A 19,507-nucleotide genomic window follows, 5' to 3' on the forward strand; every position below is an offset into this window, starting at 1 on the left:
GGTTTCTTTTTGGACAGAGGGTGTATTTACATTTTTGATGTACTTCTTAAAGGTGAAAATACTTTAGATACTTTTTCATGTGATATAAAAGATATAAAGTGATAAGAAGTAAAATTTTTATTACTCATACCAAAAACACTTTGTTTCTTATAAATATATGGAGAAAAAATTTTTTTTGCAAACCTGAGTGAATACACATGAAGCTGTTGTCCAAGAAAGACAAGGAATAATTGCTAGAGGCTTAGACCAGTTAGATCCTGCTATAGAAGCCATCTAAAACATGAGAACATTTATTACTATTAGAGTTATTTTCACACACACACACACACACACGCACGCACACACACACACAGAGAGAGACGAATTTATTGAACACTTATGCAATTAAATAATAAACCTCAATCAATCATTAACCAAAAAGTAATTTGAATTATTAAATTTTATTCAGATTAGTATAAATTAAACTAATAAAACAGGTTTCTAAATTAGATTACTTTAAACTTTAAACATAAAAGCAAAAATTTTCCATTATATTTACATTTTTGAGCAATGCTTAAACTATGATCCTTGATATATATAGAAGCATAATACTGAAGAAGAGAACATTCCTTAAAAAAAGGAAAAACACTTCATTTATAAAGTTAAAGCAGTTTGGTTACTAATTAACATTTTATTATTATTATTGTACTGGCACCTCCATGGAGTCCGAAAACTCATGACGGAGACCCAAATTATCCACACAATCTATCGAATGAACCCATTAACAGATAAAGTACTCACAACTGATTCTGGCAACCCATTCCACTCATTCACAAATCCAAGTAAAAAATCTAGTCCTCACACTCCTACTAATCACACCTTTATTCAACTTCCAGGGATGACCTCCTGTTGTGACTCCTCTAGCCAAGTGTTGAAACATTCCTATAAAATCTTTTAAGTAACCTACCGTATTTTTCACCTTATAAGACACACATTTTTGTACCTAAAATTTATCTGAAAATTAGGATGTGTCCTATAAGCCGAATGTTTCTTATAAACCGGTGCATTATCACTTGTCAGTAATGCGTGATCAGTTTGAACAGTTGAAGAATGTGAATAGTCGATCAGTTTAAATGTATGATCGTTGTTAACAGTCATGCATTTAAACTGGTAATCAATAGATTATTATATTAATTTTTTTTTATAACCCATGGATTCTACGAAGCACAGACATAGCTATACGATTGCATTTAAGCATAGTGGGATTGAGTACACAAGAAAGAATGGCAATAGGGCAGCAGAGCAGCACTTTAGGCCTCTGCCTACAGAAAAAATGGTATGAAATTGGAGGAAACAAGAGCAGCAATTAATAGAAGTACATTCTAAAACAGACAATCTCTGCAGAAAACCCAACCAAATGGCCAGAAACTGAAAATGAATTAAAAACTTGGATAATGGGTCAAAGAAGATTGGGTTGCTGTGTATCTACAAAAATGATTATTCAATGAGCAAAATTATTGGCAGCAGAAAGAAATATCATCAATTTTACGGGGTTTCCATTATGGTGCTTACAATTTATGAAGAGAAATGAACTACATGCCTGCAAAAACAAAAATATCACAAAAAATGAAAGATGAATTTCTAAAATGAAATTATTGGGTTTCACCGGTTCATTATAAATGCTAGAAAACAAAACAATTTTAAACTTTCACAGACTACTAATACGGATGAAGTGCCTCTGGCTTTTGATGTGCCCTCAAACAAGACTGTTGACTCCAAAGGTAAAAAACTATTATTGTTAAAACTTCTGATCATGAAAAAACCCACTATACTGTTGTTTTGACGTGCCATGCATATGGAACAAAATTGCCACCTTTTTAATTAAAAAAAAAAAAAAAATTCCCAAAGGAGTTTACATTCATATTCATCCAAAAGGATGGATGGATGAGGAAGGGATGAAGTTGTGAATAAAGAAGATGTGGTCCGGAAGCCCTGGCAGTTTACGTCAGAAACCTGCTTTGTTAGTCATCAGTTTAGATGCCATAAAACCAAAGCTGTTAAGAATGAACTTTGCAAAATGAACACAAAAATAGCTGTAATCCCAGGAGAACTCACCTCCGTGTTTCAACCTTTAAATGTATCGATTAACAAACCATTTAAGGGATGCAATTTCCAAGTTTTGAGGAAACATCTACAGGTAGGAGAAAGAAGGCCACAAGTTCACAGGTGTGCGAATGGGTAAAGTATTCATGGAATGAAGTGAAACCTGACATTATTATAAAATCTTTTCAAAAGTGTGGCATTAGTAATTCTCTTGATGGTATGGAGGATGACTTATTTCTAGAGAGCGTTGACTCGATTTCTAGAAATAATAAGTCATCCCCCATACCATCAAGAGAATTACTAATAACATATAATAATATAAACTAGAAAATTTTGAGAGTCAAGATGAAGATGAATAAAGATTTGAAAAGAAGATTAATGAAATTTATAAAAATTATTTGGTTTATATTATTATATATATTATTATATGTTAGTTTTTTAATGATTTGATGAATTTTAAAAATAATTGTGTTTTTATCTAATAAACGGATAATACATGTATTAATCCGTTTTTTTTTTCATGTGAAATTTTTGGAAAAAAATTTCACATGAAAAATGTGATGTGTCCAATACAACGGTGTGTCTTATAAGGTGAAAAATACGGTAAATGTTTCTATCATATCCCCTCTTTTTCTCCTATCAACCAACCTCTGCAATCTTATAAAACCTGCTCCACCACTTCCTCATCCCCAAGAAACCCAGGAGATAAGACCAGATCAAGCACAGTAATCCAGATGTGGCATATCAAGGCCTTACATCAAGAGAAATAACAACTTCCTTATCTCTACTTGTTAGTCTGTTCTTCAACAGCCAAGTAATCTTATGAGCTACTTTAGTAACCTTAAAAATATGTTCTCTAAAATTTTAACTCTCTGCTTACCACAACCACCCTAAATCTCTAGCTTCATCTATTTCCTGGAGTACAGTTCCATCAATGTGGTACACAGCTTGTAATCTTTTTATCCAAAAATGCATTTCTCCCATTAAACCGAAACCCATTATCTTTTGCCTATACTGACAGCCTATTTAAATCATCCTGCAAGCTTTCCACATCATCTTGATTAACTATTACTCTACATAATTTTGCATCATCAGCAAACAACTGAATATTTCCTATATCATTTATGTACAAATTAAACAGTAGTGGTCCTAGCAATGAATCTTGTGGCACACCACTAGCCACCTGCTTTTGCCTGGATTCTGCTCTTCCATATTCCACTTTTTGATATCTCTCCAGCAACAACCCTCTTATCCACATAACCAGTGTCATATCCACATCAATGATGTTAAAGATACCAAGAAATTATACACTTGGTTTTATTCCTTTTCCCAAGGAAGCAAAATAATGTTTTGCGCATGTAATATATTCACACGAGCTACTTGTATACGGAGGCTAATGACTTCATATCACTTGCCTTAGTATGTATCCCATAATGCAAAACAAACTCCCTTTCAGATGTGTAAATGCTATGCATAATGGGAAGTGCCACTACCCAGATCAGTTTCGACCTTTATTGAGGTCTCATCAGTGGGAGACAGACCTAGGAGAGATATTGAGATTGAAGTAACTCTTAACTCTACTCCAGAAACTCTACTTTAGAAACTAAGCATGAAACTTTTTTAAGGCCACTTCAGGCCTCTAATAAGCTGGGGGGGGGGGTCTGATGCTAGGTATGAAATGCACCTCCCACCTAAAGACATTCAGCCAACTGAACTGGTATGTTCTTAGCATATTCATGTTTAGAAACAAAGCACATATATAAAATTAACTGAATAACTAATTAAATCAGACTATACAGAACTCAAAGGTTTGCTAGATTTTTATGAGGATGAATGAAACTATTGTGTTATTCTATGATTGACTTTTTTTGAGGTGGTGACTGGATGGAGATTTAGAGCACCAAATCCATTCAGATGCAGTATCGATTGCTATCTTCATAATTTCATCCTAGCATCTTTGTTTACATTAATAGAATGTTCAGAAATAGAAAGCAGTCTTTCAAGAAGCAGAAATTTAATCTGCATATACTCAATAATTTAAGTTTAATGGTTTCTTCTCATAACTGATTTGGAGGTATTGAGTCCTTTAGTTCTGTTATTAAATGTCTTAATAAGATCCCTTTACTTCTATGCTTTGGGGGCAAAATTAAAATAAGGACTTCTTCATATCATTTTCTTGAAGAAGTATAACCTCACTCAGCTGCTCAAGCAACATATCAACAGATGCCTTCTTTCTCCATAATTCTCTTGTCCACACTGTTGTGCTATGTGACCTCTGCTTTATGAGAATACATGAGAGAGATCAAATAACAGGTATCCTCTTTTGTGACATACTTGTATATGGGGAATGATACATACACACATATATTTAAAAAAGCATGCAGGACACGAGTTCACAATTATTAGAACAGCTCATTGTTCCTTGTTGATCATGATTTTTTGTTTCCTTGATAATACCATTATTTAATTGCTAACATAGTTATAAATTAATTAATCAATTAAAGTTACTTATTTTATTGCATCTCTCTCTCTCTCTCTCTCTCTATGAAAGATGTAGATTATAAAATAAATATATCACTATCAAAACTTTACTCAAGAAAATTACAGGTGAATATTATAATACAATCAATTAAAAAAAAGTTATGCAAAATAATTTTGCTTTTCACTGGTTCAATTATTTATAATTTCAAAAATAATATTAAACCTAGAAACCTTTGGAAAACCAAATTATAGAATTTTGCTTGGTCTTTCATATTGCTAAATATATTCTGCATTTTACTGACTCCTACATGGTTTTCATTTATAAATTAAATTAATTAATCACTGTTAACTTACATGCCCTCCCATTGATATTCCTGTTATTCCAAGTGGACCAAATCCTTGTTGTTCACACCAGCGGAAGAGAGCAAGAGATTCTAGTGCCAAACAGCCTCCCATAACAAAAATGTCTGACACATTATGGAGGCTAGAGCGACTATTAAGATAAATTAAAAATCATTTTGGTGATAAAAATTTGATAACAAACTTTTTAAAATAGATAGTTCATCAAATGCATAATAGTGATTCTTCTTATTATTTTTTTATTTTAGAAAAATAAAGAAGCAAGAAACATAATGCATAAAAATAAACAACAACAACAAAAGCAAAACTTTTATGGTATAAAAAGAAATATAAGGTATGCAAATATAAAAATGAATTTACTTACACTTGGTTCTTGGGTTTTCTAACACCATGTAATCAAGTTAAGAGAAGTTCACAACCAATTTAAACATTTCAGAAATGCAATATTTTCAACAAAAAAAAAAAAAAGCATATTTTAAGGAAACTTTCCTCAATTTCCTGAGACTATTTAAATATAAAATGTAAAAGGATATAAAAAGGATTTTCTAAAAGGATAGATGCAATACCAGCTTCTTTTAATAGGGGTCTTGCCATTAACATTCTTCTTCTCCAAAAATACTATGGAAGTATTAAATAAACAGTAAAACAGTATGCAAAGTTAAATTTTTATGAAAGATTCTTAAATAGTTTAACAGTACTAATTTCATATTTCTCAAATACATCTGAGATGCTTTTATCTGATGAAAATTATTCATCAGAGGAAACATTTATAAAGCATTCCTATTTACACATGAAACAGAAAATTTACCATTTATCAGAGCTGCACTATATGTGGTGATGGTGATGTTGAAAATATCAAGAGTGAGGAACTAGTCTTATGACAGATTTTGAGTTTGGATATAATATTAATTTTTTCCCCCAAACAGAAAATCTAGATGTATTAATTTAACAGTTTATTATATGATCATTTGTATCTATCTTAATCACTGCAAGCTAGAAGGATTGTGTCAGATAGATAACAATCATTTTTAATATTTACTGAGGATAATCATGTTTCAAACTGTTGGAATTGAGAAAAAATCATTCAAATTTAAATTCAAATGGTGTATGAGGATGACTAAACTTTCGATGACAAGATGTTCATATTTTTATAAATATATTTAAATATGACAAGATGTTCATATTTAAAATTTCGATGATAAGATGTTCATATTTAAAACTGCTCTTCTATGAATTAGGTAAGCATCATTCCAGCTGATAAGGTATTCCATTTCATGCATCATGATGCATGAAACTCAACTTATGAGGTGTAAGTTAAGCAGTGTACAGATGTTCATTCATTCTTCCCCCCCTCCCCCAACAAGACCAATCAGGTTGTAGAAAATATGCTAATTTTCAATAAAGTTACTGTTGTGTAACATGGTTTTACAATCAAGCTACTGCTTGATTGTAAAATTCAGAATATATAATAATAAAGAACATTTTTTTTGGGAGAAAATGTAGAAGGATTCATTTTTATGCATTCTTAAAATAAACAACAGGATTTTTATTCACTTAGTCTACACTTTCAGAAGACTGATGGAATGAAATTGACTCTGTATGATAAATATCATCTCTTCCCATCCCTAATACTATACAGACATAAAAAAAGTAACATAGACATTTTATTATATAGCAATAAATACTGTACAGTTTTTTTTTCCCTAGCAACTTATTTCAAAATAACTGATAAAGAAAAATTATTCTAAGAATTTTTAACAATCTCGCATCCTATTCTTCTATTCTTTTTCCTGAAGGAAGCAAGAACTTCTTTTAGTTTTCTAAGTTTATTTTCAAGAAATTTAACAAAAGCCTTGCTAATCCATCCTTTAATCTCATTTTATTTTATGAAAATCACCTACAGTCAAAAGGTTAGAAACAGATACTGTAAAAGCTTTATGCAAAATCTGCCATTCTGAAACCTGTTGCTGTGATAGAAATTCCAGCATATGAAATAACTGCAAGTTGAATCAACAGATTGTAACTTGAGCATATATGCATATTTTTCTTTCCAAGGAGTAGTGCATCACCCAACCCTTACTAAAAGCAACTTTTTATTATGTTTCCTATTTTCTGCAACGTGTAATGCTTTAAAAAACCAAATTTTTATTTATTTCTTTTTTTTTATAACTTGAAATAAGATATATTACTCTTGCAAAATTCTTTCGCACAAAAATACTACAGAAAAAAACTGAAACTGGCATTCCATAATTGATGAATTTCTAAGAATGTGCCTGGCCAAATATGGAAGGGACATAACAATCAAATGAGCTCCTGTCTAATGAGTTCATTTGATTCTCTATTTCATATCCAACGTAATCAAAGCATACAAATAATATCACTGCTCAACTTCTGTAAATCAGCAGTTTGTGCTTGTTTTACAGTCTCTAACTTTTAATACAACAAACTAGGACTACTTGTATTAGCTTGCGCTAGTAATCACCAATATTTTTATAGTTTACTATATTCGGCATGAAACTCTCTGATTCCAATCTTTGAGCTTGGTATTCGGTTTTAAAACAATGTGAGATTTAATATCCCCTTAATTTAAATGATGTTTATATCGCCGAAATGAAGCCTACTGGCTCTTTATATTTAAGTAACAAAGTAATAAATTAAAGAAATTAGAGATTCAAAGCCATCATATCTAAGCACAAGTGAGTACAATACGAACTGTAATAACAGATTGTGTTACAGTATTCCTTGGTACAGAAGTGTTCAAATGTATTTCAAGTCATGTCCCCTAGTGAAACTATTACTAACTACACTGAGTTTGCTTTGCATTAGGAATACCCACCTAATAACGAATTGTCCACCTCTCTTTGCAATCATGGCTTGCAGATGCCTAGGAATAGATTCCACAAGATGTCGAACATCATCCATACATAACTCAACCCACGGCAGCTGCAGCAACTCATTCCATTCTGACATATCCCGTACATGTTCAGTTGGGTTAAGTCACGGGAGTTTGGGGACCAAGGCAATGTGGTGAATTCATTGTAATGCTCTTCCAACCACTCAGTAGTTGTACGAGCCCGATCACAAGGTGCATTGTCCTGGTAGACCTACAAATATGGATGGAGATGGTCAGCTAACAAGTCCTTGTAGTTTTTGTGAAATGATAACCAACAAACCTAAGGTGTGCTAGGAAAAAGCTCCCCAGACCACTTCCACTGCCCTGTTGAATCCCAACTGTGCAACCAGGGGATAGGGCTTCATGCTCTTTATGGCAAATGCAAACCTAGCCATCAGCATGGTGCAGCAAGAAACTGAACTCATCACTCCAGACGACCATCTTCCATCTGTCAAGGGTGTATGTTCCTTGCTCATGTAAGGTGTTGTTTGTGATGCCTGGCCATCATCACAGGGTTCCCTTGTTGGTCTCTAGCTGTGGAACTCCAGGTGAAGCAAGTTACAGTGCATGGTGCATGTGGACACGGATCAAGCTGCCATACTGTTGTACTGGTGAGTGAGTTGTGAGAGTGTTACACGTCGTTGCCGAGATACCAGTCATGACACTCAACACTCATCTCTAGGATCAACCACACATGGCCGACCAATATGAGCCCTTCTGCTGGATGTCTGTTCATGGTTAATTCAGTCCTGGTACACTCTTGATACAGTAGTACAGGAACAAACAACAAGTGTTGCTGTTTCCAAAATATTGTACCATCCCTATGGGGCCCAAACTATCTGCCTGCAGTCAAATTGTCATTGTCACATTTTCCCATTACTGGCAAACATTTACTGATTATGTACAAAGGATGGATGTGCCCATTTATATAGCCACATGTGATGATATCACATGGTACTTCATTATCATGCTGAATGTGTAAATGGGAGGTGGTATTCCTAATGCTAAGCTAACTCAGGGTATTTCTATTACTACATTCCTTAAGAGTTAGAACAGCTTGAAAAGGGCAAATAAGAAATTATTTAAAATTTTACCATTACTAATTATTTTAGCAATATAAAAATACAATTTAAAAAAAAAAAAAAAAAAAACTCACATGATCACCTGTACCAGCTAAGTGAAGGCAAATTGGTCGAACATGATCTGAGTGCCATTCTTTAGGCAGTAAAACCTGAAATCTGAGATTAATTCATGTTAGTGTATGGAAGGAAAAAATAAAGCTTTCAATAGATTTTTTTAAACAGATTTTCAGAAAGTTGTTGATATTTATTTTGCATGACCAACAGATTAGGGTTACTGGGAAATATAGATGAAGGAACAAATGAGAACTAGTGTAAAGCTGCACTGAGAATGAATGGTGAGCAACTGTTGTTTGAGTCTTAACGTATTTAGAGGAAACAGTGTCAGAATCACAGGTATAAGTTAAAATGAGCAATGTTATCATCATCATCATCAAATTCCTGCCATGCACCCTCAAAGGGTATGATAGTACTACATGAAAAAAATTGCATCATTACTAACTTCCTATCTACAATTTTCCTCCAAATCAGTCTGTTACTTGTCAAGACTTCAACATTATCAGATCTTATATTTCTATCGTCTAAGGCACTTTGTACCGTATCAAGCCACCTATATCTTGGTCTTCCTCTGGATCGTTTTGCTGCCAACCTGGCAGAGAACACTTGTTTTGCTAATCTTTCTTCGCCCATTCTGTTTAAGTGACCATACCACCTGAGATTAGCTCTGCTAACACATTCCTGGATGCTGACAATGTCAAGTTCTTTCCTAATATCCTCGTTTTTAATATGATATTGCCATTGATGCCATCTGTTCATGCCTATAATCTTTCTCAGGACTCTCATATCTGTGGTCTCTAGTCTTTGGTCAAGTGTTTTACTTCTGACCCAGCTCTCAGATCCATAAGTTAAAACTGGTTTGAACACTGTCTTCTATACAGCTAATTTAGTGTTCCGACTAATTTCTCTCTTATTCCATATGAATTTATTCAATTGACTTCCCACCATACCAGCTTTGCTGATTCTGTTGTCTATTTCTATGTTTAATTTACCATCTTCAGTAAAAATCGTGCCTAAGTAGCTGAAATATTTTACTTGTTCCACAGGTTCTCCATTCACAACACAGTTGACATTTTCAATGATTCTGCCTATTTTCATTGTCTTTGTCTTTTTATTGCTGACCTTCATACCATATCTATTACAGCAGCTATTCAATTTAGTCAGAGAATCTTGCAGACTTGTAGTGGATTTATTTAGAAGTATAACATCATCTGCATAAAGCAAAGAGCTGACATTAACATTTCAAATTTTGATATCATGTTTAATACCACTTTCATTCATAATGTGATCCATATAGATAATGAATAACAGAGGGGATAATGTACATCCTTGTCTCACACCAGATTTAACATTAAAACATCTTCCTGTACTTCCTTCAATTCTAACTGCTGACTTACAACTCAAATAAAGACTAAGTATTGCCTGATATAATGCCCCATTAACACCATATAACTGCAGCGTATTGAATAGCTTCGCTCTTGGCACCTTGTCATATGCCTTTTCCAAATCGACAAAACTTAAATACAGATCTTTGTTATATTCCAATGATTTCTCCACTATTTGTCGTAAGGTGAAGATCTGATCCTGACAGCCTCTATTTGGCCTGAATCCAGCTTATTCTTCACCAAGCTTTTCTTCCACAATTCTTCTCAACCGTTCTCAAGTATACATAGATCTTGCCAGGAACACTCAATAGGGGAATACCTCTGTAATTCTCACATTCAGTTTTATTTCCCTTTTTATATATGGGTACTATGAGAGCTCTACTCCAATCATCAGGAATTCGTCCCTCTGTCCAGGCTTTCTGAACTATGCAGTGCAGCCACTGTAAGACTCTTATACCACCATACTTCAGCATTTCTGGTCGAATATCATCTACTCCTGCTGCCTTTCTGCATTTCAAGCCTTTGATGGCTTTTTCTACTTCAAGTATGGATATGTATTCCTGACTGCATGCCTGGTCAGTATTTTTTTACCACTGTGCTGTTATCACTACTTGTTTCATTTAGCAATTTTTCAAAGTAATTACTCCATACTTCAAGGATATCTTTTTCTCCTGTTTTCATGTCACCTTTATCATCTCTAATTCCTTTTACAGCACTCTTTCCTCCATTTCTAAGTTTCTTCAACAACCTCCAGAACATCTTACCACCTTCTTGATATATATTTTCTATGTTCTTGCCAAAGTTCTCCCATGACTTTTGTTTAGCTAGTTTTACAGTGTTTTGCTTTCTTACATTCATCTCTGTATTCTCTAAGAGCAAAAGCTGACTTATTTGCCAGGAACTTTTGATATGCTTTCTTCTTTTCCTTCACTGCCTCTTTAACTTCTTCCTGTGTCCACTATGGAATTCTGATTTTTCCATCCTTGCAGACAACCTCACCACATGCCTCTCTGGCTGAATCAATCAGATTTTTCTTCAAGGCTTGCCACTGAATCTCCAAGGTTTGATTCCTGTTCTCAAAATCTTTCATTTTTTCTTTAATAATATTTGTGTATTTTAGTCTACAGTTCACATCTGAGAGCTGCTCAACTTTTATTCGCTTAAAAACTTTCTTACATGTTATTCTTTTCAATATGAAATTCAATTTTATCCTGCTCAAGACTAAATAGTGATCACTTCCAATTTCAAATTCTCTGTACACTCTGTCCTGCACCAGGGAGAAAACATCACTATCGACAATAACATAGTCAATGAGACTTTTCTTATTCCTTGCCTCTTCTCTCCATGTGAATTTGTGCACATTTTTATGTTGGAACATGCTGTTAGTAATAACCAGTCCATGTCCTGAGCAGAAATCCAACAGATATTTGCCATTATTATTAGCTTTGCTCTTTTCTCCAAATTTTCCCAAAATATTTCTGTGTCTCACAATCCACAATCATTTCCTACTCTGCTATTTAGATCCCCAACAAGGACCAACTTTTCCTTTTTCATTGTGTCAGTTGCTTTTTCTAAACCCTCAAAAAATTACTCCACTTCTACCTTAGTAGAACCTTCTATGGGACCATAGGCACAAATAAGTCTCATTGTCCAGTTCCCCATTCTCATATATGCCCACATTAATCTACTTGAGACTGACTGCCATTCAAGAAGATTAGCCTCGTATTTTGTGTTGAATATTATGGCTACTCCTTCTTTTCCTTGATTGTCATTGCCTGAATATAACATTTTGTATTTATTGCTCAGAAAGATCTCACCAGTTTTGGTCTTTTTTGTTTCAGTCACCCCTATTATGTCGATCTGGTACTTATCTAATTCCTCAGCTAGCTCCATTTCTTTGCCATTCAGGCTTCTTATGTTGATAGTACCAATCTTTAACTCTGGTGATGTTGAGTTGGGGTGTGTTTTCAGATTTGTTCCAGTAGCTGACTTTTCGCTGTTCGCCCTGGTTCCCTGGCGAAAACAATGGGGGTCTTGTTTAACCGGGCGACGCCCCCAGCTGGCATGAAATTTTGTCGTGTTGTACCATCATTTTTTTTATTTTGGTTTAACCAATAAGAATACAATTTGGTCGGCTAAATCAGAAATTGCCAGCCCATCCTCGTTCGTTCAGTATCCAAGTAGATACCCAACAGGGTTCACCACGAGAAGGTGAGTATTGGACATTAGATCAGAAGCCCTGGTCAGTTCTCCGCATTCCTTTAAAGGCTATGTGGAGGTCTCCTCTCAGTTATACAGCTTTGGCTATGCTATGTTGACGATGTGCTTGCTATTTGGCCACATGGCCCAGAGACATTGGAAACATTCTTAGCACATTTAAATAGCCAATATCCAAAAATCCACTTTACAATGGAACTGGAAGCTAATAACTGTCTGCCCTTCCTGGATACACATCACACGTCTTCCAGATGGTTCCTTATCATTTTCAGTTTTTAGAAAACCCACACATACAGGGAGATATTTACACAAACAATCACAATCACCCTTCTCAACAATATGGCATTTTAAAAACACTAACCTACAGAGTGAGAGCAATCTGTTCCAATGACAATGTTCTTGCTGCTGAACTGGCTCACTTACGCCACACCTTCTTGGCCAATGGCTATAATCCCCATAAGATAACAAAATACTAAACGCTCCTAAGAAACCCCTCCCACTATCCACAGAGAACTACAACAAAATAGTCACCATCCCATACATTAAAGGCACATCCGAAAATATTTCAAGAATTCTTAATAAACATGAACTACGCACCACATTCAGACCGTGTGGCAAATTAGCAACTCTTATCCACTCACCCAAGGACAGCATTCCCCCTTTATCACATCCAGGAGTCTACGAAGTACCCTGCTCATGTAATCAAGCCTACTATGGTCAAACAGGAAGACCTGTGAACATCTGCATCAGCAAACACAAAAGATACATCCAGCATATTAACACTATGGCAAATCGGGCCTAGCAGACCATGCTCTGGATACCCCTGCACACAGGATCAACTAGAAGAACACAAAAGTACTGCACGGAAGCTCTTACAAGTCAGAGAGATTGTTCTTAGAGGCAAAAAAAGCCCTGAAACACACTCCAAATCTCAACAAACATGGCTGTATAAATTTGCCTAAAATCTGGGAGACAGTCATCTTAAGAAAAAACTTGTACCTATTTTTTTCTGTTTAGGACTCTAGTCTCATGTGATAGCTGCAATTTTTTTTTTCATATAGAGGGTGCCAAAATCAGGACTCTAGTCTTTGTGCTGCTGCTACAATTTTGTTTAACTAGTCCGTTGATTACACCATGTTGTTATAGTCTCACATATTGTGACAAACTGTGTTTTTGTGCTCTGAAGATGCTGGTTATAACACCAGCGAAATATCAACAATAAATTAATAAATTAATTATTTACTTAGTTTCTGTGTTCTAATATATACCGTTAAAAAATAAACAATATGTTCGACGAACACATAAGTCTATCCACACGTTTCAAGGTAATTACTCCAGGCATTAAACATATCATTACTTTCACTTTTAAGGTGATGTTTATCATCTCTGATACCTCTTGGTTTCCAAGAGTTTGATTTAGCTTTTTTTTTTGTGCATTGCTTAGGTTTTTTACATGTATTCTTTCAGTGCACATATGACTTACTTGTCAAAAACGTTTGATACAACTTTTTTCATGACCTCCTCTTTAACTTCCCGAGTCAACTATGAAGTTTTGATTTTTCTATCCCAGCAGACATCTTTAGCATGTGCCTCTCTCGATAAATCAATTTTCTTGTTCTTCATTCAAGAAACTCTGCAGTACTCAAATGATTCAAACTTCTAAATCCTGCACAGCCCATGTTCAACATTGATCTCCTCACCATTCTCAAGTGGGGTGAAGATAACAAAGCGAACTGCAATACCATCAAAATACACTCTTGTATTGTTACCCAGACAAAAGATTTACCTCAATTTCTCTTATTATTATTGGTCCTTCTCAACTCTTAGCACTTTATAAATCCCAAATAAGACAAGCTTAGAATACCATTCTCACATTCGGGGTGTACTTGAAACCTCCCTAATAATTCTTAATTGCATACAGAATTGGTAAATCTGCCTAAAAGGATATACCCCCCCCCCTCACTTCTCTCTCTCTCTGCAAACACAGACTTCCTGCCATCACATTCTCAGTAGCTGTGTCTCTGCATTATTGCTTCATTGAACAGGCCATTACCACTCTCTCACTTTCTTCTAATCATATAAGAACATGAGCAGCCACTGGTCAATATCCATACAGCCCAACTTGAAAAATATCAAACCAACCTCTCATTGTGCACCTTTCTCCATACTCTTTTTCATGATGAATATAACCCCCAGCTTTTCAAAAACATGTAAATAGATTTCTTCTTTCTTATTAACCACCTGCCTATACATGGCACTGTTGCATTATGGGGTCTTGTGACCTCTCATGTGTAGGATCAATAAAAATAAATAAATAAATAAAAATTCCAATGTTTCTCCAGAGTTTGCCACTAGTCTCCAAAGTATGGTTTTCACTTTCAAACTCTTTCATCTTTTCTTGAATAATGTTCATATATTTGAGTCTACAGCTCACCTCTTGCTGTTTGATTTTGATTCTTTTTGGAACGTTTTTATACATTTTTCTTTTCAATATGATATCAATTTCATCCCGCTCAAAACTAAATGGTAATCACTTCCTATTTTAAACTAAAGCGCTATAAATGAAGATATCATATCACCATCAACAATAACATGGTCAACAAGAGGTTGACTGTGTTATTGTTGATAATGATATCTAAGTCTAAACTTGTATCCTCCTTCCATATGAATCTATGTGCAATTTTTGTTAGTGATGGCTAGTTCATGTCCTGAACAGAAATATAGCATACCATTATTATTATTAGCTTTGTCCTATTTTGTCCAAATTTCCTCTCAAACACTTCTATATGCCTAGTATTAATTTTCTACCTTGATGTTTAGATCTCGAACAAGGTCCAATTTTTCTTCATGTTAGATGCCTTTTCTAATGAATCGAAAAATTCCTCCAATTCTTCCTTAGTAGAATCTTCTGTGGGATCATAGACACATAACTCTCATTATCCTAATCCCCATTTTGATATTTGCTCACATCACTCTTCTTGATACTGTCTGCCAAGCAAGAAGTTTGTGTTTAGTGTTGAATTTTCTAGATAGTCTTCCTTTTATTGATCATTATTTCCTGAAGTCTTGTATTTATTATTTAGAGGATTCGCACCTGTTTTTGTTCATCTGTAACACCAATTATATTGATAGAGTATTTCTCTAATTCTTCTGTCAGCTCCTTTTCTTTTTCACTGATACTTCTCACATTGACAGCACCTATTTTGAATTCTGCTGATGTTGAGATTCAGGTTTGTTCCAGTAGCTGACTTTTCACAAATCGCCTCTGATTCCTGGTGAAAATGGCGATTGCTCTATTTAACTAGATGATAACCCCAGCTAGCATGATATTTTCTTGTTATATCATCACTGTCTTTTGGTTTAAGCCAAAACAGACTACAATTTGGTTAGTTAAAACCCAAATTGTGATCCTAACCTCCTTTGTTCAATATCCAGGCAGATGCCTACTGATGGAGGTGCACCAAGAGAAGGTGTGGATTAAATATTACATCAGAAGACCTGGTCTCCAGATTCCTTTAAAAGGCTGTGTGGAGGTATCCTCTCAGTTATGTTTTTGACCCATAAGAAACCCTTACAGTTAAAGTAATGAAACAAAAGAAATGTAAAGAATAATTTTTAAAAGGCTGTAAATGTTTTTTTTCTTAAATGAAAAATTTTCCTTTAAAATGCTTTTAGGATCATTACCTTGCAATATGTGACTCCTTAGGTACCACATCTGGTAAATATTGCACAAAGGGGCTTAAGAAATGGCCATCTAAGATTTGATAATGCTGGTGATTCTCAACCTACAGTCAATTAGATAATATGCAAAAGATATAAGTTATTGCAATGGCAAACATAATTTTCAAAATAAATCTGTAATTAAAACAAAGCTATTAAATGATATCAACAAGGTCAACATAATATGCAGTTATTTCCTCATTTGCAATCATGATATTAAAGTATATGTAATGTATATGGTATAATGTTATAATCAAGTGAAAAAATTTAATAAGATGATGTATAAGTTTTAAACCATAGTTAAATCTTCAAAAAAAAGAACAACAGTATCATAGTGAGTAGTGTTCGTGCAAGCTCCTGATAAGATAAGTATTATTTTCAGTTATCGTTAATAAAATTACTTAATATTGCATAGTTTTGTTTGCCTTGCATATTTTAGTGCGTATGTTTGTGTGTTTTTGGTGTGTTATAACCTATAATTTGATAAAACACGTTGCAAATAAGTATGGCACCTGTACAAAGGAAAATGGCGGCCAGTAATGATGGTTCGCCATCTTTATCAAAGAACGGTAGTATAAAAGAAATGAGTCAGTGTACTCACTGTGAAATGTACGCTTTGCAGAGTGCAGTCGGAGTGTGGTTAGAAGATAATAAAGGATTGAATGTGTGTAGAAAATGTAGGGAGAATGAGGAATTGAAATGTATTTCGGATTGTGAGTGTGATATTTTTGTCAAACTTCAGAATGAAGAAAATAGGGATATGACAAGAAACGGCAAGGTTGTACATGAGAATTGTGAGAGTGTGAATATAGAAAGTGTGAATGATAGTATTAATGATTTCTCAGAGAATAAAAAAGATGAGATAGACGCATTGAGTGAGATCACGTTGTTGAATGGTGCGATAGAAAGGGCAAAACAGCAGCTAGAGTGCATGAACAAAAGTCGACTGAATGAACCAACCAATAATAAAAGGTATGTCAGGAAAAATAGACGTATGAATGTGAACATGAACAAAATGAAGGATAGAGTGCTGTATGGAGACTCGTTAGTACGAGGTGTGTTAGTAGAGGATTTGACAAAATTGTACCAACCTGGTGCGACCATAAAGGATGTAATTGAGTCTATTAGAGAGCAAAAGGAAAGGGTGAAAGAAATGATTGTTGTGGCAGGTACGAATGATTTGAAAGGAGATAAAATGGAAATGATAGAAGACCTGAATGAATTGTTTGAGGTAGCAAAAGAAAAGAGTGAGAGAGTTAGAATGATTGGTCTTTTGCCACAGTATGACAGTGAAATGTTTAAAAGGAGGGCCATAATTGGGAATGACTTTATGCGTGGGTTATATATGACGAGTGGTGTGGAATTTGTGGACGTGTGGAGTGAGTTTGATGGGCGAAAGGATCTGTATAAGATGGATGGCTTGCATTTGAATGGTTATGGTGTAAGAAGACTTGAGAAAGTGTTGCTGAATGTAGTGGATGTGCCAATTCAGGGAAACTAGATTTGTTAAGGGGGGGGAGTAGATATACAGTCCTTAGGGAGGCAGTTGAATGTAAGAATGAATATAATATGCCAGAGCAAATAAGGACAACAAATCAGAGTGGGATAGTTAATATAAGGCATCAAGGTAGGGTTGGGGCTAATGGGGGTCTTAAATTCATGTACACTAATACTAGGAGTATTAGGAACAAGAAGGAAGAGTTTTTGGCCATGGTTGGCACTTCCAGACCACAGGTTATTGGTATTAGTGAGACATGGCTGACTGTAGATGATATAGCCAGTGGGATTGAATGTGATGGATATAGTGTGTTCAGGAATGACAGAGAGAATAAAATGGGGGGAGGAGTATTGTTGATGATAGCTGATGAGCTACAGCCAAGGAGAATAGAAGTTGAATTGCAGGATAGAGTAAAGAGCACGTTTGAGGCCATTTGGTGTGAGATTGTGGCTAGCAGAACTAAATATACAATTGGGTGCTGCTATAGACCAGGTGATGGAAAAGATGGTGGTGACAGTATGTACAAGCAAATAGAAGAAATGAGTGGAAGGAGGGTGATTATTATGGGAGATTTCAACTATGGTTGCATTGATTGGAGTGAGGAGAGGACACACGGGAGGAAGGAATTGGATTTTATGCGGTTATTAAGGGATAACTATCTGCGACAGCATGTAATGGAAAATACTAGGGGTCGGAGAGTGCTTGACCTAGTAATTATGTCTGAGAATTTGGCTGTAACAAATATGACCATATTGCCACCAACTGGTGAGAGTGATCATAGGGTCTTGACTTGGGAGGTGGCTAAAGGTGTAGAATTTTCAATTAAGACAGGGTACATGTGGAATTATCGGGCTGGAAAGTATGACAAGCTCAGGAGTTTGATTGGTTCAGTGCCATGGCATGTACAACTGCAAGGACTAGAAGTTGATAGTGCATGGGAGGTAGTTAAGAAGTGCTTGCATGAAGCAATGGCTGACTGTATACCTAGAGTCCGAATAATAAATCAAGTAGGGGTTAAATGGATGAATAACACCATTAAGCTTGAGCTGCAAAAAAAGAAACAACTATGGAGGGAATTTAAGGAGAAAGGTGACCGGCAGGCACATGAACGGTATAAAGCGCAGTTTAGGTGCAGTTTAGTATCTCTTCTGCAGATGTTTCAATAGGTTCAATTCTTTTCATGACTCAAGGAATCTTATATAGTTTTTTTTTTTTTTCAACTGAAGGTGAGTTAGCCAATCTCGTATGTAGCTAGCAGGGTTTTTATCCCTTCACACTCAGGAGAAAAAAACCTGACATGGATAACAGTTTGTTTTGTTTCTGAAAGATTCTTTATCAATGTTTAGTTCATTATGAATATTTCACAGAAAATATTTAATTCATTATGAATATTTCAGGTAAGTGACATTAATTTATGCTAACCTATGAATTAATTAATTTATTAATTCATAACATTTTGAAATTTAAATATCAATCCTGTATTTCCATTTTTATAATTTCATACTCTTCTTTCTTATATATCTACATTATTGTTTGAATGTGTACCTTTTCATGCTGTTGTGTGTTTTTATGAATATTGCTTGGCCTATCAATCCTTAATGTTCTGTCATCAGTGTATGAGTCCTTGCATTTTTTCACAATTTTCTTTGTTCATGTATGGTTCCTATCACACATCGTTCTGTTGTCACCACCATTTCCTTTTTTCTGACTGTGATGTCATTTGCTAGGAAATTCA

The 19,507-nt window shown here is 34.8% G+C and overlaps 1 protein-coding gene across 4 annotated transcripts in view; it reads right to left on the reverse strand.

Moving 5' to 3' along the window:
• LOC150100698 (cardiolipin-specific deacylase, mitochondrial) overlaps window positions 1-19,507 on the reverse strand; it is a 67,379-nt gene that overhangs the window by 26,358 nt on the left and 21,514 nt on the right. For all 4 annotated transcript variants that reach the window (XM_090402216.1, XM_090402217.1, XM_090402215.1 and 1 more), the window contains exons 4-9: window positions 16,239-16,339; window positions 8,973-9,054; window positions 5,455-5,541; window positions 5,288-5,313; window positions 4,918-5,056; window positions 184-273 (exon numbers count right to left, since the gene is read on the reverse strand). In XM_090402216.1, coding sequence (XP_090258342.1) covers window positions 184-273; window positions 4,918-5,056; window positions 5,288-5,313; window positions 5,455-5,541; window positions 8,973-9,054; window positions 16,239-16,339 — 525 coding nt within the window. The remainder of the gene's footprint in view (window positions 1-183; window positions 274-4,917; window positions 5,057-5,287; window positions 5,314-5,454; window positions 5,542-8,972; window positions 9,055-16,238; window positions 16,340-19,507) is intronic.

This window comes from Typopeltis vanoorti, chromosome 12 (genome assembly GCF_054136105.1).
Source record: "Typopeltis vanoorti isolate ZY-2024b chromosome 12, IOZ_Tvanoo_1.0, whole genome shotgun sequence".
Lineage (NCBI taxonomy): Eukaryota > Metazoa > Arthropoda > Arachnida > Uropygi > Thelyphonidae > Typopeltis > Typopeltis vanoorti.